Source organism: Capra hircus, chromosome 7 (genome assembly GCF_001704415.2).
Source record: "Capra hircus breed San Clemente chromosome 7, ASM170441v1, whole genome shotgun sequence".
NCBI classification, from domain to species: Eukaryota; Metazoa; Chordata; class Mammalia; order Artiodactyla; family Bovidae; genus Capra; species Capra hircus.
The window spans coordinates 98,669,368-98,691,463 of NC_030814.1; the positions used below are offsets into that span (position 1 = coordinate 98,669,368).

The 22,096-nt window shown below is 40.4% G+C and overlaps 4 protein-coding genes across 4 annotated transcripts; all 4 read right to left on the reverse strand.

The window, feature by feature from the left end:
• LOC102178620 (olfactory receptor 7G1-like) lies at window positions 1,026–1,988 on the reverse strand. Its single transcript, XM_005701633.2, has one exon. It carries the CDS (start codon window positions 1,977–1,979, stop codon window positions 1,026–1,028), a length of 954 nt encoding a protein of 317 aa, XP_005701690.2. The 5' UTR covers window positions 1,980–1,988.
• LOC102178900 (olfactory receptor 7G1-like) lies at window positions 8,950–9,885 on the reverse strand. Its single transcript, XM_018051683.1, has one exon. The coding sequence runs from the start codon at window positions 9,883–9,885 to the stop codon at window positions 8,950–8,952; it is 936 nt and encodes a 311-aa protein (XP_017907172.1).
• On the reverse strand, window positions 14,726–15,682 carry LOC102179186 (olfactory receptor 7G1-like). Its single transcript, XM_005701634.2, has one exon. The coding sequence runs from the start codon at window positions 15,662–15,664 to the stop codon at window positions 14,726–14,728; it is 939 nt and encodes a 312-aa protein (XP_005701691.2). The 5' UTR covers window positions 15,665–15,682.
• Window positions 21,132–22,058, reverse strand: LOC102179468 (olfactory receptor 7G2-like). Its single transcript, XM_005701635.2, has one exon. It carries the CDS (start codon window positions 22,053–22,055, stop codon window positions 21,132–21,134), a length of 924 nt encoding a protein of 307 aa, XP_005701692.2. The 5' UTR covers window positions 22,056–22,058.

Here is a 22,096-nt window from a genome sequence, read left to right on the forward strand (position 1 = left end):
AAAACTTAGGTAAATCATTACCAAAAGAGAGTTAATATAGTAGTAATGTAGACTTTAAGTCAGAACTGTTAAACTAGACAAAGATAGATAGATAGAAATAGGTAGACAGTCAGATAGAGATAAAATGGTTAATAATCAAGATTATAGAATAATTAGAGACATATATACACCAAACAATACTGCCTCAAAATATGTGAAGCAAGCTTGACAGAAGTGAAGTGAGAAATCCAAATTTCTATACTAACACTTACAGATTTTAATGCAAATTTTCAGCAAAGGATAGTAACTCTGGATAAACAACAACAACAAAAAAAACGACACAGAAGGCTTAAAAATCACTATAAACTAACAAACCCCAAGAGACACAAACACTGTGTTGTGTGCTTAGTTGCTCAGTTGGGTCCGACTCTGCAAACACATGGATTGTAGCCTGCCAGGCTCCTTTGTCCTTGGGGACTCTCCAGGCAAGAATACTAGAGTGGGATGCCATGCCCTTCTCCAGTGGATGTTCCCAACCTAGGGATTGAACCCAGGTCTGCCCCATCACAGGCAGATTCTTTACTGTCTGAGACACCAGGAAAGCCCTATATAAACACTACACACAACAAAAGCAGAAAGAACAATCCTCTCCAGTGCACATAGAACACTCCCTAGATAGTTTACATCTTAGGCCACAAAGCAAGTATCAATAAATTTGAAAATATTGGAATCATACAGTATTATTTCTGACTACAGTGGTATGAATCTAGAAATATATAAGAGAATGTGTGTGCACATGCTGAAGTGCTTCAGTTGTATCTGACTCTTTGTGGCCCCAGGGACTATAGCCCACCAGTCTCCTCCATCCATGGGATTCTCCAGCCAAGAATACTGAAGTGAGTTGCCATGGTCTTCTCCAGGGGATCTTCCCAACTCAGGGATTGAACCCTATCTCCTGCACTGAAGGCAGCTTCTTTACTGTCTGAACCACCAGGGAAGCTCTATATAAGAGAATAACATCTAGAAAACACACAAGTGTGTGGCAATTAAATAACACAGTCCTGAAAAGGCAGTGGTATCTTACTGATGAGTTTTCTCAAAGCTTCCTTCATGTCCCTGTTCCTCAAACTATAGATGAAAGGGTTCATCATTTGAGGGACAACTGTGTAAATCGCTGAAGCCACTGCAGTCTGCCTGGAAGAATTGATAAGAGCGGAACTAATGTACACCCCCAAGCCTGTGCCATAAAATAAGGACACAACTGAGAGGTGAGAAACACAGGTGGAAAAAGCTTTGTACTTTCCACTCACTGATGGCATTCTCAAAACTGAGGAGACAATTTGAGTATAGGAGAATATGATTCCACACACAGGAACACCCCCAAATATGCTAGTGGCCAAATATATCAGGATATTGTTGATGAGGGTATCAGAGCATGCAAGCTTGATGACCTGAACAACTTCACAGAAGAAGAGGGGGATTTCCAGGTCTGTGCAAAACGTCAGCTGCAACACCATCAGGCTGTGGATCAGGGCATCCACGATGCTAATAAACAAGGAGAATAGACTCAGCCAACCACAAAGGCGAAAGTTCATGATGGCCATGTACCTCAGTGGGTGACAAATGGCCACATATCGGTCATAGGCCATTACTGCAAGGAGAAAACTTTCCAAACTAGCAAACACCAGGACAAAGCAGAGCTGGGTGAGGCAGCCTGTATAAGTGATGCTCTGATTCTGTGTTTGGATGTTCACTAGCATCTTTGGGATCGTGGTCGTGCTTAAACAAATGTCAGTAAAGGACAGGTTGTAGAGAAAGAAGTACATGGGGGTGTGGAGGTGGGAGTCAGAGATGACAGCCATGATGATGAGCAGGTTTCCCAGGATGGTGACTAGGTATATGAACAGGAACAGAATGAAGTGGAGTGGCTGCAGTTCCAGATCCTTTGTCACTTCCATAAGAAGGAATTCTGAAACTCCTGTTTTGTTTCTGGGTCCCATGTTGTGGACAAATCTGCTAAGAAAGATGGAAACTGACAACACAATCAAATGTGAGTTTTATGCACCAGCAGGAAGCAAAACATTATCATGGGATGAGATGGAGATAAACAGAAGAATAAGAAGCGTGTCTTCTGTATGCATGTTATTCTGATACTTTCTTAAAAAACTGAGGCTGATAAGCAGAATGTCATCCATTGTTAATTCCCATAAGGGCTTAATGGGTAGTCATTTTTTTATATTACACTATTCATACTGTATTTTAGACATAATTTTATTTGTGTTTATTTTTGGCCGTGCTGGGTCTTCCTTGCTGCCTGGGCTCTTCTCTAGCTGCAGCAGGGTCTACTCTCTAGTTGTGGCGCACAGGCTTCTCACTGCCGTGGCTTATCTTTTTGCAGAGCATGGGCTCCATGGTGTGTGGGCTCAGTAGTTGCGGCTCTAGGGCTCTGGAGCACAGGCTCAATAGTTGTGGTCCATGAACCTTAGTAGCTCCACAGTGTGTGGGATCTTCCTGGATCAGGGGTCAAATCCATGTCTCCCGAGTAGGCAGAAAGGTTCTTTACCATTGAAGCACCAGGAAAGCAATTGTATTATTTATACTACACTACTCGGTAATTTTATAGACAGAAGCAGACTAAGGAGGCAACTGAACATTGTGCCTCGATCCCCAGAGACCCCGGAGCCAAGCAACTGGAATAATACATAGGCGAGTGGCTAAGCACACATGTCAAGAACCAGGAGTGGGAAAATAAGATGAACTTCACCAGACTTCCTGTCCACCCACTACCCACCACCAAAAGATCGCAAGCAAACGTCAGACAATTTTATAACAGTCATCCTGTTTTAAGAGATGCAGATTTCAAATATAGCAATGTGTACATATCAATCCCAAACTGGGATTCTTCCTTCCATTCTTCCCCACTGGCAACCAGAAGTTTGTTCTCTAAGTCTGTGAGTCTATTTCTGTTTTGTAAATAACCAACAACATCCTTTTCATACTCTTCATGGGATTTTCAAGGCAAGAATGCTGAAGTGATTTGCCATTCCCTTCTCCGTGGCACCATGTTTTGTCAGAACTCTCCACCACAACCCATCTGAAGATATTAAGAAGAGGTGGCAAGAATACAGAGAAGAGCTATGCAAAAAAAAAATTAATTTACCAAGAAAACCTCAATGGCGTGATCACTCACCTAGAGCCAGACATCCTTGAGTGTGAAGTCAAGTGGTCCTTAGGAAGCATCACTATGAACAAAGCTAGTGGAGGTGATGGAATTCCAGCTGAACTGTTTCAAATCCTAGAAGACGATGCTGTTATAGTGATGCACTCAATATGCCAGCAAATTTGGAAAACTTAGCTGTGGCCACAAGACTGGAAAAGTTCAGTTTTCATTCCAATCCCAAAGAAGGGCATTGCTAAAGAATGTTCAAACTACTGCAAGAACTTCCAGATGTTGAAGCTGGATTTAAAAAAGGCAGAGGAACCAGAGATCAAATTGCCAACATCTGTTGGATCATAGAAAAAGCAAGAGAATTCCAGAAAAGCATCTACTTCTGCTTCATTGACTATGCTAAAGCCTCTGACTGTGCCAGACCATTTTATCTGCCTCCTGTGAAACCTGTATGCAGGTCAATAAGCAGCAGTTAGAATCGGACATGGAACAACAGACTGGTTCCAAATTGGCAAAGGAGTATATCAAGGCTGTATATCATTACCCTGCTCATTTAACTTGTATGCAGAGTACTTCATGTGAAATGCCAGGCTGGATGAAGCACAGGCTGGAATCAAGATTGCCAGGAGTAATATCAATAACCTCAGATATGCAGATGACACCATCTTTATGCAGAAAGCAAAGAGGAACTAAAGAGCCTCTTGATAAATGTCAAAGAGGAGAGTGAAGAAGCTGGCTTAGAACTCTACATTCAAAAAACTAAGATCATGGCATCCGGTCCCATCACTTCATGGCAAATAGATGGGGAAATAATGGAAACAGGACAGACTATTTTCTTGGGCTCCAAAATCACTGCAGATGGTGACTGCAGCCATGAGATTAAGACATGCTCCTTGGAAGAAAAGCTATGCCAAACCCAAACAGCATATTAAAAAGCAGAGACATTACTTTGCCAACAAAGGTCCATCTAGTCAAGGCTATGGTTTTTCCAGTAGTCATGTATGGATGTGAGAGTTAGCCTATAAAGAAACCTGAACGTCGAAGAATTGATGCTTTTGAACTGTGATGTTGGAGAAGACTCTTGAGAGTCCCTTGGACTGCAAGGAGACCAAAACAGTCTATCCTAAAGGAAATCAGTCCTGAATATTCATTGAAAGAACTGATGCTGAAGCTGAAACTCCAATACTTTGGCCACCTGATTTGAAGTGACTCATTGGAAAAGACCCTGATGCTGGGAAAGATTGAAAGCAGGAGGAGAAGGGGATGACAGAGGATGAGATGGTTGGATGGCATCATGGACTCAATGGACATGGATTTGAGAAAGCTCCAGGAGATGGTGAAGGACAGGAAAGCCTGGCATGCTCAGTCCATGGAGTTGCACAGAGTCAGACGTGACTGAGTGACTGAACAAGAACAAGGTCCTACTGTACAGCAAAGGGAACTCTGCTCAATGTTATGTGGCAGCCTGGATGGGAGGGGAGTTTGAGGGGGAGAATGGATACATGCATATGTATGGTTGAGTCCATTTGCTGTCCACCTGAAACTATCACAACAGTGTTAATCAGCTATACTCCAATATAAAATAAAAAGGTAAAATAAGAGTTGCAGATTTCAACTCAAGAGAAAACAGTCTTGATTGTCGAAGAGCGTGAATACAATACTAGTAAGTGAAAGGTGTTTGAATACTGGTGCAAAGTATAAGGAAACATGAGATGAAGATGATGGACAGTCAGGCAGGAACCTTCTGGATAGCTTTGTTCTAATAATCTGATGCATGTTCTCTCATCACAAATAAACCTATAGTGAGACACCTGTCCTCATTTCCAAACCTTACTGAGGGACATTGTGTTACCTGGGGGGCATCACAGTGGAATGATGGTTGACATTTCTGCTGAGTGTTCCATCTGTATTCAGGAGAGGTAGAGGAATTGAGGGAGCCACCTGGCTCCTGGGCAAGAGGGATCATCCATGGAAGGAGGTTCAGGTGTGTTACTGCTTTTCAGGGAAAGGACTGTTGAATGGGACGGTCACAGGCAGATCACAATCTCTGTACTCCCCAGAGGTTCAATTTCCAAAGCTCCTCATTAGTCAAGCAATTTTATTATCACTGTGATCCCAGGACTGTGCAAATCCTTAGAGACCAAGGATACAATTCTGTAATGCTATACTATACTACATATATAAAATCTTATAAGTTCTTTTATTATATTTTGTATATTATAATTAATTATACAATATATGCTATATATTACACAAATAGCATATTTTAAAGCATAATTGTTAGTGTAAAAAACAACACAAAGATTTCAGGTTTTATCTCTCCAAGGGTCATTAAATGTTTCTGATCATAATCTTAATCTTATACACAATTGTGTATATTGTACACAATTGAATTGCAATATATTCTCTGTGACAATCCTGTCTCTGATCAATCACTATATCACAGCCACTTTTTCTAATTTATCAAAATAGCTTCAATATATATTAATAGTTTTCTTCACTTTCTGTCTCTATGTGTGCTCAGTTATGTCCAACTTTCTGTGACCCCTTGGACTGTAGCCTGGCAGGCTCCTCTGTCCATGGGATTATCAAGGCAAGAATACTGGAGTGGGTTGTCATTTCCTCCAGGGGGTCTTCCTGACCCTGAGACTGTACCCTCCTCTCCTATGTCTCCTGCATAGCATGTGGAATCTTTACTGCTGAGCTATGGAGGAAGCCCTTTAGCTGAATGGCGTGCTACAATAATTAAGACCTATTAAACTTGTACAGGTGTAAATATAAGACTTGTTGATGATAATATAGAGCCCAGAAAAAGACCAGAACATAAATGAACAGTTTATTCAGGGACATATAAATGAATCTGGATCCTTACCTCCCATCAAGGCAAAACTAGATTCTAGAAAGAGTATTGTTTCAAATGTAAAAGCTAAAACGGTGAATCTCTCAGATTGAAGTAACCTTGGATTTTATTAAAAAATGTCTAGGGGGCACAAACCATTGTGGAAAGTATTGACAAGTGCACTGCATTAGAACCAAGCACTTGTGTTCATCCCATCACTCCCCAAAAGCTTTAAAAAATATCCAAGAGTAATAAACACATGCAAAAAGAAATTTGCAGCACATATAACTGAAAATAATAACCTGGTGATACAAAGTCTCGTGAATCAATTAGAAAAAGATAAGCAACTCAGGAGAAACACCACAAACAGAAACTTAACAGAAAGGAAATAAGTATCTGAAAATTCTATTAATCATTTAATGATAAGATATACATGAATTATTAAATCATTTTCATACCCATTAGACTGCCAGTATTCTTGAAAATTTGTTGGCGATGATATAGACCATCAGTAGTTTCCAATGTCAATCTTAAAGGAAATCAACCCTGAATATTCATTGAAAGGACTGTTGCTAAAGCTGAAGCTCCAATATTTTGGTCACCTGATGCAAACAGCCAACTCATTGGAAAAGATCCAGATGCTGGGGAAGACTGAAGGCAGAATGAGAAGAGGGTGTAGAGATGAGATGACTGGATGTCATCACTGATACCATGAACTTGGGCAAACTCTGGGAGATGATGAGGGACAGGGAGGCCTGTCATACTGCAGTCCTTGGGGTCATGAAGAGTCGGACATGACTAGGAGGCTGAACAGCAACTTTCCAGTTCAGTTCAGTTCAGTTGCTCAGTTGTGTCCGCCTCTGTCGTGTCTGTCAGCTTTCCAATATATGTCTAAATTTGTTCAAAAGAAGACTTATTGTAACCACACAAAAGAGACTTGGTATCTCTAATACCCAATATTTCTATCCCAATTACACAACACTCTCATTTACACCAGACACATATAAGGCACTATTCAAAATGATTTATTTATAACACCAGAAAACTAGTCACAAGGAAAGAAAATTTCCAGCAGTATCAGAAAGAACATATATTTTGAAGAGCTACCACATATGACTTACAAGTCCAGAGTATTGGAAATGAGTTCATTTCTGCTGCATAAATACTATTTATTTTATTAAATGACACAGATTAGAAAAACAAGCTGATAATACAACATGAAGGAAAACTAACCTAATTGCTAAAGAAAGTAGTAAAAGTATGTGAGAACAGTAAGTTTACAAATTATGAATATAAGCGCATCATGGAACCCAATGATGCTAGTTAATCTTACTGAGTCCTTTAGTACATGTCAGAAGTTGTCTGAGGTGTTTTATTGCTTCTGGGGATAGAATTCAAAGGAAGAATTGCACTGCACATAGTCAGGCTTAGGCTCTCAAAATAAGCATTTTCTCCACCTTGAGGATGAGCTTCAGATGGGACATTTGATCCTATTCATGGTGAAGAGGATGAAGGGTGTATGTTGCAGATGGCTCCATGCATTATTAAATATTAAGACCTATACGATTGAGTCAGGTTTCTGTTTCCGGTAAACATTTTGTGATATGATGCCTGCATGTGTTGCAGCCGTCTTGGCTCACAAGGGAAACAACTGCTCCCAGGTTAAAGACACCACCTGGAGGAGTAAACAACTTTTCTCTACATTCCCCAGTTCTGAAGCCTTCGTAATGTACGAGAACATTGTTTTGGCACATTCGAATCAGGGTTACTTTAGCTCAGTAAAGATGAAAGCTTCCTCACTGATCAAAATGGAATGTCTTGTAATCATCCCAAACCACTGAGAGAGCAACAATATAGCAGTTACAGAGGTCAGAAAACCAAGTAGTGGTGGATGCTGGTGTTGCCATGTACACATACAGTTTATCTGTGGTGGGTATCAGGAATGACTGAGTTGGAATTTGCAAGAACAGCTCTCCACATGTTTCACAGCAGGCTTGACCATGGGATGCAATTCTGTCGTTGTTCAGTCACTAAGTTGTGTCCGACTCTTTGTGACCCGATGAACTGCAGCACATCAGGCTCCTCTGGCCTTTACTGTCTCCTGAAGTTTGCTCAAATTTGTGTCCATTGAGTCAGTGATCCTATCTAACTATTTCATCCTCTGCTGACCCTTCTCCTTTTGTCTTCAATCTTTCCCAGCATCCCAACTCCAGTGAGTCAGCTCTTCCCATCTGGTAGCCAAAGCATTGGAGCTTCAGCTTCAGCATCAGTCCCTCCAATGAATATTCAGGGTTGATTTCCTTTAGGATTGACTGCTTTGATCTCCTTGCAGTCCAGGGAACTCTGAAGAGTCTTCTCCAGCATCACAGTTTGAAAGCATCAATTCTTTGGTGTTAGCCTTCTTTATGGTTCAAGTCTCATATCTGTACATGACTATTGGAAAAACCATTTGTTATTGTTCAGTCATTAAATCTTGTCTGACTCTTTGAGACACCATGGACTGCAGCAAGCCAGGCTTCCCTGTCCTTCATATCTCCTAGAGTTTGCTCAAACTCATGTCCACTGAGTTGGTGAAAAAGCATAGCTTTGACTATATAGATCTTTCTCAGAACCAACCAAGAGATCAGGCAAACTCAAGGCTCTTATGTCCTGACGTATCCAAAATTTCCACATTTCTTCTTTTGATGTTCCAACGATATCAGCATATCTCTTGCCACTGTTAGCTTCTTAAGGAATGCATGGAGGAAAACAAGATTAGGAAACGGGATTCATTTGTGAACCATCACTGAGCCAAGCAAACAGCAAGTTGGGTTTCAACCTCAAGTTAAAACTCACTTAGCCACTATGTTATCTGGTCATTTTAGAATAAGTTGGTGGGACAAGAGTCAGGCTTTCTGGTTCACCTGACATTCTTGTGATGTTGGTTCCTTCTAGAAATGCCAGTACAAAGCAGAAGAGACAATCACAGGAAAGAAGGAGTCCTAACGATGAGTTTCCTCAAGGCTCCTTTCATGTCCCTGTTCCTCAGGCTATAAATGAAGGGGTTCATCATCTGAGGAACAACAGTGTACATCATTGAAAGCACGGCAGTGTTTCTGGACGAGTTAGTAAGAGCAGAACTAATGTACACCCCAAAACCTGTCCCATAGAACAAGGACACAACTGAGAGGTGAGAGCCACAGGTGGAAAAAGCTTTATACTTTCCACTTGCTGATGGCATCCTCAAGACAGAGGACACTATCTGACTATAAGAGAAAATGATTCCACACACAGGAACACCCCCAAATATGCTAGTTGCCAAATACATCAGGATATTGTTAATGAGGGTATCAGAACATGCAAGCTTGATGACCTGAACAACTTCACAGAAGAAGAGGGGGATTTCCAGGTCTGTGCAGAAGGTCAGCTGTAACACCATCAGAGTGTGGAGCAGGGCATCCACGATGCTAATAAACAAGAATAGAATCAGCTGGCCACAGAGGCAGGGGCTCATGATGACAGTATACCTCAGTGGGTGACAAATGGCCGCATACCAGTCATAGGCCATTACTGCAAGAAGACTGTTTTCCAAACCAACAAAGATTAGGATGAAGCAGAGCTGGATGAGGCAGCTTGTATAAGTGATGCTCTGATTCTGTGTTTGGATGTTCACTAGCATCTTTGGGATCATGGTTGTGCTTAAACAAATGTCAGTAAAGGACAAGTTGTAGAGAAAGAAGTACATGGGGGTGTGGAGGTGGGAGTCAGAGATGACAGCCATGATGATGAGCAGGTTTCCCAGAATGGTGACTAGGTATATGAACAGGAACAGAATGAAATAGAGTGGCTGCAGTTCCAGATCTTCTGTCACTTCCATAAGAAGGAATTCTGAAACTCCTGTTTTGTTTCTGGGTCCCATGTTATGGAAAAATCTGGTGAGAAGGATGGAAACTGACAACATCAAATGTGAGTTTTCTGCACTAGCAGGAGAATCACAAAAGGCAAACACTATCTTGGGATGAGATGGAGACAGAGAAGAATAAGAAACTTTCCTTCTGTACACATATGATTCTGTTTTTCAAAAAACTGAACCTGATACAGCAGATATTATCCATTGTTAATTCCCATAGGGGCTTAAGGGGTAGTCACTTTTTATAATACACTAACTATACTATTTAGATCATTTGAGACACTTGGTAATTTTCTAAAGAGAGACTAAGGAGGCAGCTGAATATTCTGTCTAGATCCCCAGAGACCTCAGAGCCAGGAAACTGAAATAATACATAGGTATGTCACTAACCTTGATCTCCTTTGGACAGCAAGGAGATCAAACCAGTCAATCCTAAAGGGAATCAACCATGAATATTCATTGGAAGGACTGATGCTGAAGCTGAAGCTCCAACATTTTAGCCACCTGATGTGAAGAGTTGACTCCTTGGAAAGGACTCTGATGCTGGGAAAGATTGAGGACGGGAGGAGAAGTGGGCAACAGAGGATAAGTTGGTTGGATACTATCACTGACTCAATGGACATGAATTTGAGCAAACCTCGGGAGACAGTGAAGGACAGGGAAGCCTGGCATGCCGCAGTCCATAGTGTAGCAAAGAGTTGGACACGACTTAGCGACTGAACAGCAATAACAAATTGTCAAGAGTTGAATGAGAAGATAAGATGAACTTTACCAAACTTTCTGTCCACCCACCCCATACCACCACAAGATTGCAAGTGAATGTTGGAAAAATTTTAAAGGTTATCCTGTTTTAAGAAATGCAGATTTGAAATATAGTGTATGTATATATTGATTCCAAACTCGCTAATGGTCCCTTCCTCTCATTCTTCCTGCCTTAGCAACCCTAAGTGTGTTCTCTAAGTCTGTGAATCTGTTTCTGTTTTGTAAATAACCATAAGGTCCTACTGTGTGCCATAGGGAACTCTGCTCAGTGTTATGTGGCAGCCTAGATGGGAAGGGAGTTGTGGGAAGAATGGATATATGTATATATATGGCTGAGTGCCTTTGCCATCCACCTTAAATGGTGACAACGTTGTGTGTATGTGTGTGTGGCCATGCTCAGTTGTGTCCAACTCTCTTGTGACTCCATGGACTCTAGCCTGCCAGGCTCCTCTCTCCATGGGATTTTTCAGGCAAGAATACTGGAGTGGGTTGCCATTTCATTCTCCCGGATGTCTTCTTGACCCAGAGATGGAAACCATGTCTCTTGCATCTGCTGCATTGCAGGTGGATTCTTTACCACTGTGCCACCTGGGAAGCCCACTAACCTGCTCTACTCCAGTGTAAAGTAAAAAGTTCAAAAAAGGGAGATGCAGATTTCAACTCAAGACAAATGGTCTTGGTTATAGTAGAGAGTGACTACAACATTAGTCAATGAGAGGCATTTGAATACTGGTGCAAAGTACAGGGAAACTGGAGAAGAAGATGAAAGACAGGCAGGAGGCCTGGAGTAGCTTATTTCTAATCTTCTGATGTATATTCTTTTCTCATGGCTTCCTCTGGATAAGTATAGCGAGACACCTGTCCTCATTTCCAAACCTTACTGAGGGACATTAGGTTACCTGAGTGGCATCACAGTGCAATGATGGTTGACATTTCTGCTGAGTGTTCCATACAGATCTGTATTCAGGAGGGGCAGAGGAACTGAGTGAGCCACCAGGCTCCTGGGCAAGAGGGATCATCTATGGACAGAGGCTCAGGTGTGTTACTGCTTTTCAGGGAAAGGACTGTCGAGTGGGACGGTCACAGGCAGATCACAATCTCTGTACTCCCTAGAGGTTCAATTTCCAAAGCTCCTCATTAGTCAAGCAATTTTATTATCACTGTGATCCCAGGACTGTGCCAATCCTTAAAGACCAAGGATATAATTCTATAATGCTTAGTATATTATACTAATCTATACTATATATAATCCTATAATATAATAAGCTATAATATTATGTTTTGTATATTATAATTACTTATAAAATATATGCTATGTATTACACAAGTAACACTTTAAAAACATACCTGTTAATGTAAAAAAAAACACAAAAAAATTTCAAGGTTTCATGTTTCCTGAATCTTAATCTTGAGCATGCATTTTTCACACAAATTTTATTCATTGCAATATATTCTCTGTGACAACACCATCTCTGATCAATCAGTATATCACGGCCATCTTTTCTAATTTATCAAAATAGCTTCAATATATATTAATAGTTTTCTTCACTTTCTGTCTCTGTGTGTGCTCAGTCATGTTCAACTCTTTGTGATCCCATGGACTACAGCCCAGGCTCCTCTGTCCATGGGATTAAGGCAAGAATACTGGAGTGGGTTGCCATTTCCTCCTCCAGGGGATCTTCCTGACCCAGAGATTGAACTTGGGTCTTTCCCATTGCAGGCAGATTCTTTACAATTGCGCCACCTGAGAAGCCCATTAATCAGCTCTTCTCTGGTGTAAAATAAAAAGTTCAAAAAAGGGAGATGCAGATTTCAACATCGGACACGACTAAGAGACTTCACTTCACTTCATAAGGTCCTACTGTGTACCATAGGGAACTCTGCTCAGTGTCATGTGGCAGCCTAGATGGAAAGGGAGTTGTGGGAAGAATGGATATATGTATATATATGGCTGAGTGCCATCAAGGAAGCTCTTTAGCTGAATGGTTTGCTACAATAATTAAGACCTATAAAATTTGTACAGGAGTAAATATGACTTGCTGATGATAATGTAGAGCCCAGCCTAAGACCACGCATAAATGGACAGTTTATTCAGGGATAGAAAAATGAATTTGGATCTCTGCCTCACATCAAGGCAAAACTAAATTCCAGGAAGGGTTTGTTTCAAATATGAAAGCCAAAATGATGAATCCCTCAGATTGAAGTAACCCTGGGATTTATTAAAAAAACATCTGGGAGCACAAACCATTATGGAAGGGATTGACAAATGCACTACATTAAATTAAGCAGTTGTGAACATACTCTGTCCCCTCAAAAAAACCTTAAAAAAATATCTAAAAGCAGAAAACACATGTGAAAAAAATTTCAGTGCATTCAGGTGAAAATAATAACCTGGTGATACAAAGTCACATGAATACATTAGAAAAAGGGAAGGAACTCAGGAGAAATACCACAAGCAAAAATTCAACAGATAGGAAAGAAGTATATGAAGATAATATCAACCATTTAATAATAAGACACACATGAATTAATTAAATCAGTTTTATACCCATTAGACTGTCAGTATTCTTGAAAATATTGGTGATGAAATAGATCACTAGTACTTTCCAGTGTATGCCTATTTGTTCAAAGGAAAACTTATTGAACTACCCAAAGGAGACTTGATATATCTAATACCCAGTATTTCCATCCCAATTACAAAACACTCTCATTAATATCAGACACATATAAGACACTATTCAAAATGATTTATCTATAACACCAGAAAACTAGTTACAAAGAAACGAAACTTCCAGCATCAGAAAGAACATATATTTTGAAAAGATACAGCATACACGTACAAGTCCAGAATATTGGAAACGAGTTCATTTTTGCTGCATAAATAATGTTTATTTTATTATGGGATACATCAGAAAAGCAAACTGATAAATACAACATAAAAGAAAACAAAACTAACCTAACTGCTAAAGCAAGTGGTAAAAATATGTGAGACCAGTAAGTTTACAAATTAGAATATAAGCACATTATGGAACACAACAATGCTAGTTAATTTTCCAAGGTGATTTGCATTTTTACTCTAGGGAGTACAAACCATTATGGAAAGTATAAGGACTTGTGTTCATACCCTGCCCCCATAAAAAAAAGAAACTACAGAAAGATATTCAAAAGCAATATCACAATGTAAAAAGAAATATGCAGTGCATACAAATATCCACACACCTCACAGCAGGCTTGAGCCTGGGATTCGGTTCTGCTGTGGTTCAGTCACTAAGTCGTGTCTGACTCTGTGATCCCATGAATGGCAGCATGCACGCCAAGCTCCTCTGTCCTGTACTGTCTCCTGAAGTTTGCTCAGATTTGTGTTCATTGAGTCAGTGATGCCATCTAACCATTCCATCCTCTGCCGACCCCTTGTTTTTTCCTTCAACATTTCCCAACATCCTAGCTCCAGTAAATCAGTTCTTCCCATCAGGTGGCCAAAATATGGGAGCTTCAGTTTCAGTATCAATCCTTCCAATGAATATTCAGGGTTTATTTCCTTTAGGATTGATTGGTTGGATCTCCTTGCAATTTAAGAGATTCTCAAGAGTCTTCTCCAACACCGGAGTGCGAAAGAATCAATTCTTTGACATTCAGCCTTCCTTATGGTCCAATTCTCACATCTATACATGACTACTGGAAAACCAAAGTTTTCACTATATCCTTTGTTGGTCCCAACCATAAGATCAGGCAAACTCAAGGCTCTTATGTCCACAAATTTATTAGATCCTCTCCCTGGCATATCCAAAATTTCCACATTTCTTCTTTTGATGTTCCAACGATATCAGTGTATCTCCTGCCTCCATTAGCTTCTTAAGGAATGCATGGAGGAAAACAAGATTAGGAAACGGGACTCATTTGTGAACCATCACTGAGCCAAGCAAAGAGCAGGTTGGGTTTCAACCTCAAGTTAAAATTCACTTAGCCACTATGTTATCTAGTCAGTTTAGAATAAGTTGGTGGGACAAGAGTCAGGCTTTCTGGTTCACCTGACATTCTTGTGATGTTGGTTCCTTCTAGAAATGCCAGTACAAAGCAGAAGAGACAATCACAGGAAAGAAGGAGTCCTAACGATGAGTTTCCTCAAGGCTCCTTTCATGTCCCTGTTCCTCAGGCTATAAATGAAGGGGTTCATCATCTGAGGAACAACAGTGTACATCATTGAAAGCACGGCAGTGTTTCTGGATGAGTTAGTAAGAGCAGAACTAATGTACACCCCAAAACCTGTCCCATAGAACAAGGACACAACTGAGAGGTGAGAGCCACAGGTGGAAAAAGCTTTATACTTTCCACTTGCTGATGGCATCCTCAAGACAGAGGACACTATCTGACTATAAGAGAAAATGATTCCACACACAGGAACACCCCCAAATATGCTAGTTGCCAAATATATCAGGATATTGTTAATGAGGGTATCAGAACATGCAAGCTTGATGACCTGAACAACTTCACAGAAGAAGAGGGGGAATTCCAGGTCTGTGCAGAAGGTCAGCTGTAACACCATCAGAGTGTGGAGCAGGGCATCCATAATAATAATAAACAGGGGGAGTAATATCACCAGCCCACAGAGGCGGGGACTCATGATGACAGTATACCTCAGTGGGTGACAAATGGCCACATACCGGTCATAGGCCATTACTGCAAGGAGAGAACTTTCCAAACTAGCAAACACCAGGACAAAGCAGATCTGTGTGAGGCAGCCTGTGTAAGTGATGCTCTGATTCTGTGTTTGGATGTTCACTAGCATCTTTGGGATTGTGGTAGTGCTTAAACAGATGTCGTTAACAGACAGATTGGAGAGAAAGAAGTACATGGGGGTGTGGAGGTGGGAGTCAGAGCTGACGGCTAGGATGATGAGCAGATTTCCCAGGACTGTGATCAGATACATGGACAAGAAGAGGCTGAAAAGGAAGGACCGCAGCTCTGGATCCTCTGTCACTTCCATGAGAAGAAAATCGGAAGCACGTGTTTTATTCCTCTGTTCCATACTGTTGATAAATCTGATGGAAAATGTGCAATGACAAGATAATCTAATGTGTCTTTTCTAGACTAGAAGGAAGAGTGTCACCAGAAGCAGAAACCATCTAAAGAATAAGGGAAGCAGATTGAGAGAGGGCAATTAAAAAGATGTGCCTGGGACTTCTCTGGCAGTCCAGTGGTTGAGACTCTGCCCTTTCAATGCAGGGGGCATGGGTTCCATCCCTGTTAAGGGAGCTAAGATCCCCCATGCTGTGTGGTGTGGCAAAAAAAAAAAAAAAAGCCTCTTGTGTATGTGAATTATTTTGTTTCTTTAAAAACTTTTTTTTTCAGTTAAAAAAACTTTAAGCTGATATAGCAGCATCAACAAATGTTAATTCTGGAAAGGGTTAACAGGTGTCATTTAAAAAATTACACTGTGTATATTGTTTTAGCTATTTAAAACCTGGTCATTTTATAAAGAGAAACAGGGAGAGGCTGCTTGAACATTTTATCTGGATCTCTTGAGACATCAGAGGCAGGCAACTGAGGTAATACACGGCTATGTCCCAAACCAGCAAGAGGATGATAAGGTGCAAGTGAAAGTTAGAGAATTATAACAGCCAACCTGTTTTAAAAGAGACAGATTTCTACTCAGAAAGAGATGCTTCTGGTCATAGTAGAGTGAGTACAATATGAGTAAATGAGAGATGCTCTAGCATTGGTGCCAAGTACAAAGAAACACGTAAAGAAGCTGACTGACAGATAGGAGGACCGTGGGTGGCTTAGTTCTAAACCGTCTGATGTAGGTACTCTCCTCACAGGTCCCCTTGGATGAGCCTATTGCATAATACCTGACTTCATGTCCAAACATTCACTGAGAGACGTTAGGATACCTGGCTGGCATCACAGTGGAATGATGCTTGATGTCTTCTTTGACTTGCCACATAGGAGATGTGTCCTCGGGAATGGCAGAAGGATTGAGTGAGACCAGAGCTCCTGGGCAAGAGGGATCACAGATGGGAATAGGCTTAGGTGTGCTGTAACTTTCCACGGAAAGGATTGTTGAACGAGGTGGTCACAGGCAGTATACTGTCTCTGCATCCCTAGAGGTTCAATTTCCAAAGCTCCTCATTAGCCAAACAATTTGATTGTCGCTGTGATCCCAGGGCAGTGCAAATCTGTAAAGGCCCAGACTCTGGAAAGGAGGAATCAGAGTAGCTGCTTTCCTGATCCTATGAGACCAGTTATACACCCTGTAGTTTTTTCCATCTGAGTCTGCTCACCTCCTTTTCTAATTCTTTAAATATGAGCACATCATCTTTCTCTAACTGGATTCCAGTTTTCTCTTTTTGCAATATGAGCAAAGGAATCTCTACCTAATTAGTTACATCACAAAGTCTAATACCAAGTTTATATGTGAAAATATAGTTACATATGTGCATATAATTAGTATATCTTTAAATGTTATTATAAAATTGGAAACTCTCAGGAGTTTTTCTCTTTAACAGTCACTAATGTCTCTTCTGGAGAAGACAATGGCACCCCACTCCAGTACACTTGCCTGGAGAATCCCATGGACAGAGGAGCCTGGTAAGCTGCAGTCCATGGGGTCGCTAAGAGTCAGGCACGACTGAGTGACTTCACTTTCACTTTTCACTTTCATGCATTGGAGAAGGAAATGGCAACCCACTCCAGTATTCTTGCCTGGAGAATCCCAGGGACAGAGGAGCCTAGTGGGCTGCCATCTATGGGGTCACAGTGTCAGACACGACTGAAGCGACTTAGCAGCAGCAGCAGCAATGTCTCCTCAAACTTAATTTTCACTGTGTATATTTCTATAGCAGATAATAATTTATTTCCTGACAATTGTCTCTGGTCAATACATAAAAGTCTGATACTCCCTTTTTTTTTTTTTTTTTAGCTTTCACAACCGTCTTTTCTAATCTTTTCACAATAGTTTCACTGTACACTTTGGTGTATTTTAGGGGAGTGTGGGTTGAAATTATATAAAGAACTCATATGAATTAAAAAGAAAAAGACGGACTTCTGGTGGTCCTGTGGCTAAGACTCCAAGGTCCCAATGCAGGGGGCCTGTGTTCGATCCCTGGTCAGGGAACTGGATCCTAAATGCTGCAACTAAAGATCCCAAATGCCACAACTAAGACCAAGTACAGCCAAATAAATAAATAAAAATTAAAAAATAATAAAAAAGATAACTCATTTGAGATATCACAAACATATATTTAAAAGAAAAGAATTTAATATGTGGAAGAAACTCTCAAACAAATAATAAAAAGTGATATATCAATTAATGAAATGATTTTTACATTAGGTTATCAGTTTACCTGAAAGTGTATCAGTTATCAGTCAGAGCACCAAGACTTTCATCAGAAAGTGTGTATGCTTGTTTCAGTCACTTAGGAGAACTCTTTGGTACAACTCAAAGGAGCATTCATACCCACTTACACTCAGTAATTTCATTGCAAGCATAATGTCTCATTTCCACCAAGAAATATATACAAGAATACTCAGGTTTATTTTTAATGTGAAAAAAAAAATTACAAACAAAATCTTCATCAGTATTGGGCAGGATGCTTACTTTGAAAAGTCACCATACATAACGTGAAAATACAAAGGATTAGAAATAAATTCGTTACTGATATGCCCAACAACTTGATTAAAACTCAAAGTGCCATAATGAGAGAAGCAATCAAGATTAAAAAAACTCATACATTCTATTAAACTTTCAATAAGTTTGAAAAGAATTTATAAATTGAGCAGGAACATAATATTGGGGAGATAATACAATGACATTTAATTCTATTGCCAGTTTCATCGGACAAATATGATAAAATATTGGCAATTTCATAGGATTCAACCCAAAAGAATAATTTCAAAGAAAGTTAGTACAGGTTAAGGCTAGTGTTTGTACTGGAAGAGGAGAGCATGTTGTGACTGTGAAACACTTCAGGTAATGACATCGCTCTATTTTTAACCCTTACATATAGGTTCATATCATGTTCTTATCTATTCTTTCAAAACTACAGATAAATCTTTTTTTTTTAAACTACAGATAAATCTTATGCACTACTTAGCATATACTATATTTAAGAAGTTGGGAAAAGGCCTACTATCTTCATCATTCTAAACACATTCTCCCATGTTGTTTAATATTGAAGAAGTCAAGCATCTCAGATTTCAGAGGTCATCAGAATTTCATAGTGCTTATTAAAAATGTTCATCCAATGTAAAAGTTTTAAAAATTCTTTCAACTTTTAAACAAAAATGGGTCATAATTTTGGAAAAATATCAAACAGAGTTATGGGTGAAAAAATGAATGCAGGTTTTCCACAAATCTCCTCCAGAGGTTCAAAGTCCGTAGTTCTTGCTGGAGGTCAGAGAAGTCTTAGTACAAAGGTCAGATGATCTGTTTCTTTTTATATTAAAAGATGGTAAACAGTCTACCTGCAATGAGGAGACCCAGGTTTGATCCTTGGGAGGGGAAGATCCTCAGGAGAAGGAAATGGCAACCCACTCCAGTATTCTTGCCTGAGAATCCCATGCACGGAGGAGCCTGGCAGGCTATAATCTATGGGGTCGCAAAGAGTTGGACACAACTGAGCAACTAACATTTTCACACTTTCGTTCATTTATTTTTGGCTGTGCTGGGTCTTCGTTGTTGCGCGTGGACTTTCTCTAGTTGCAGTGAGCGGGGGCTACCCTCTAGTTGCGGTGCACCGGCTTCTTATTGCCGTGGATTCTGTTGTGGAGCATGGGTTCTAGGGCATGGGCTCAATATAAGTGTGGTGCAGCGGCTTAGTTACCTCTAAGCATGTGAGATTTTCCTGGGATTGAACCCATGTCTGCTGCATTGTCAGGTGGATTCTTAACCGTTGGACCACTGGCGAAGTCCCTGAAACTATTTCTGCATCTGTTCTGTGGGGAAGCTCTACTTGCGGGTCAGTCAGGGAGCTGTTCCCCAGTTATGGTGCTGAAAATAAAACAACCCCTCAACCACCAATGAGGACAAGAACAGAAGGTTCCACAGTCACTCCTTCAGCTCTCCTTTGAGATCTCCATTGTTTCACCTGCATCCTCACAGAGATAAATCCAACTTATGGCCCTTCTTTTTTATGCTCATAGGAAAAGTAATGTTCCTGTCCTTATCAAATTCCCCCCTTTTCCCCCTCTTGTCTTTAACTCAACATCTCCATTTCAAAAGAATATAGTTCTCCATAGAATAAATTTCCTCATAAAGACACATTAAAACGCTTTGCATTGGACTTCGCTGGTGGTACAGTGGATAAGAATCCCCCTGCTGGGCTCTGTATCAGCCTAGAGGGATGGGATGGGGAGGGAGATGAGAAGGAAGTTCAAGAGGGCGGGACATATGTATACCTATGGCTGATTCATGTTGAGGTTTGACAGAAAACAACAAAATTCTATAAATCAATTATCCTTCAGTTAAAAATAAATTAATTTAAAAAAGAGTCCTCTTGACAATGCAGAGGACATGGGTTCGATATCTGGCCCAGGAAGGTTCCATGTGCCATGGAGCTACTAAGCCTGTGTACCACACTACTGAGGTCATGTATGACAACTAATGAGCCTGTGCTTTAAGCCAGAAAGCCAAAACTACTGAGCCCATATGCTGCAACTCCTGAAGCCTAGAACCTGTGCTCCTCAGCAAGAGAAACCACCACAATAAGAAGTCCTAGCATCACAATGAAGAGCAGCCCCCGCTGGCTGCAACCAGATCAAGCCTGTGCAAAGCAAAGAAGACCCTGTATAGTAAAAAATAAACAAATATAATTGAAATAGAAAAAAAAGTTTTGCATTAAGATCCCCAAGACTGCACCCAGTCCTCTATGACATCAATGATACAATTCATTTTAATGTTTTTTTTTTCAGAAGTACAGCAATATAAGATGACTGAGGAGAGAACTGAAAACTCAGACACATTCTTATAAATAGGCCAATGAGAAAGCTCAAAGCAAATAAGATGCTAGAAGATTATCAGTAATTACCCTGACTACCTGAACACAACTTATTTTATTTCATTATGCAGACTAGAAAAAGCAGCTGATAAACATAACATGAAAGAAAACTAATCTAATCTTGTTGCTGAGGCAAGTGATAAAAATATGTGAGAACATTAAGTTTACAAAACAGGTGAATATAGGCAAGTATGGAACACAGTGATACTAGTTAACTTTATTGTGTACTTACTAGGCACCAGGCATTGTCCTAAGTAGTGCTTATAAGGGTGAACTTCTTAGAAGCAGTCATACTCCATATAGTCAAGCTAAGGCTCTCATAGCAATCAAAACCCAAAGTTAAAATGAACTTTTCATTATGTTACATAGTTATTTTCAAAGAATTTGGTGGTGGAAGAACCAGGCAAATATTCTGGTTTGCCCAGATTTTCTATCACTTTAACTCATTCCAGAAACCCCAGTGCAAAGCAAATGAGATATCCCAGAAGAAAAGATGTCCTAGATACTGACAAGTTTCTTCAAGGCACCTTTCACATTCCTGTTTTTCAGGCTATAGATGAAGGGGTTCATCATTTGAGGGACCACAGTGTACCTCATTGAAACCACCACACTGTTTCTGGGAGAATTAGTAAAAGCAGAGCTAATGTACACACCAAAAGCTGTCCAATAAAACAAGGACACAATTGAGAGGTGAGACCCACAGGTGGAAAAAACTTTATACTTTCCACTTGCTGATGCTATTCTCAACACAGAGGACACTATCTGAATATAAGAGAAAATGATTCCACACACAGGAATACCACCTAACATGCTAGATGCAAAATATATCAGGATATTGTTGATGAGGGTATCAGAGCATGAAAGCTTGATGACCTGAACAACTTCACCGAATAAGAGGGGGATTTCAAGATCTGTACAGAAGGACAGCTGCAAGAGCATCCGACTGTGGAGCAGGGCATCCACAATGAGAGTAAACAGAGAAAGAAGAATCAACAAGCAACAGAGACGAGAGTACACGATGACAGTGTACCCCAGTGGATGACAAACGGCCACATAGAGATCGTAGGCCATTGCTGAAAGAATACAACTATCCAAACTTGCCAACATCAGGACAAAGCGGACCTGCATGAGGCAGCCTGCATAAGCAATGCTTTGGTTCTGTGTGTGGATGTTCATCAGCATCTTTGGGATTGTGGTTGTGCTTAAACAGATGTCAGTAAAGGATAGTTTGGAGAGGAAGAAGTACATGTGGGTGTGGAGGTGGGGGTCATAGTTGATGGCCAGGATGATGAGCAGGTTTCCCAGCACAGTGACCAGGTACATGGACAGGAACAGGCTGAAGACAAGAGACTGCAGTTTTGGATCCTCTGTCACTTCCATGAGAAGAAATCCTGAAACACCCTTTTTGTTTCTGAGCTCCATGTTATTGATAAATCTGATGAAAAAGATGAAATAGAAAATGA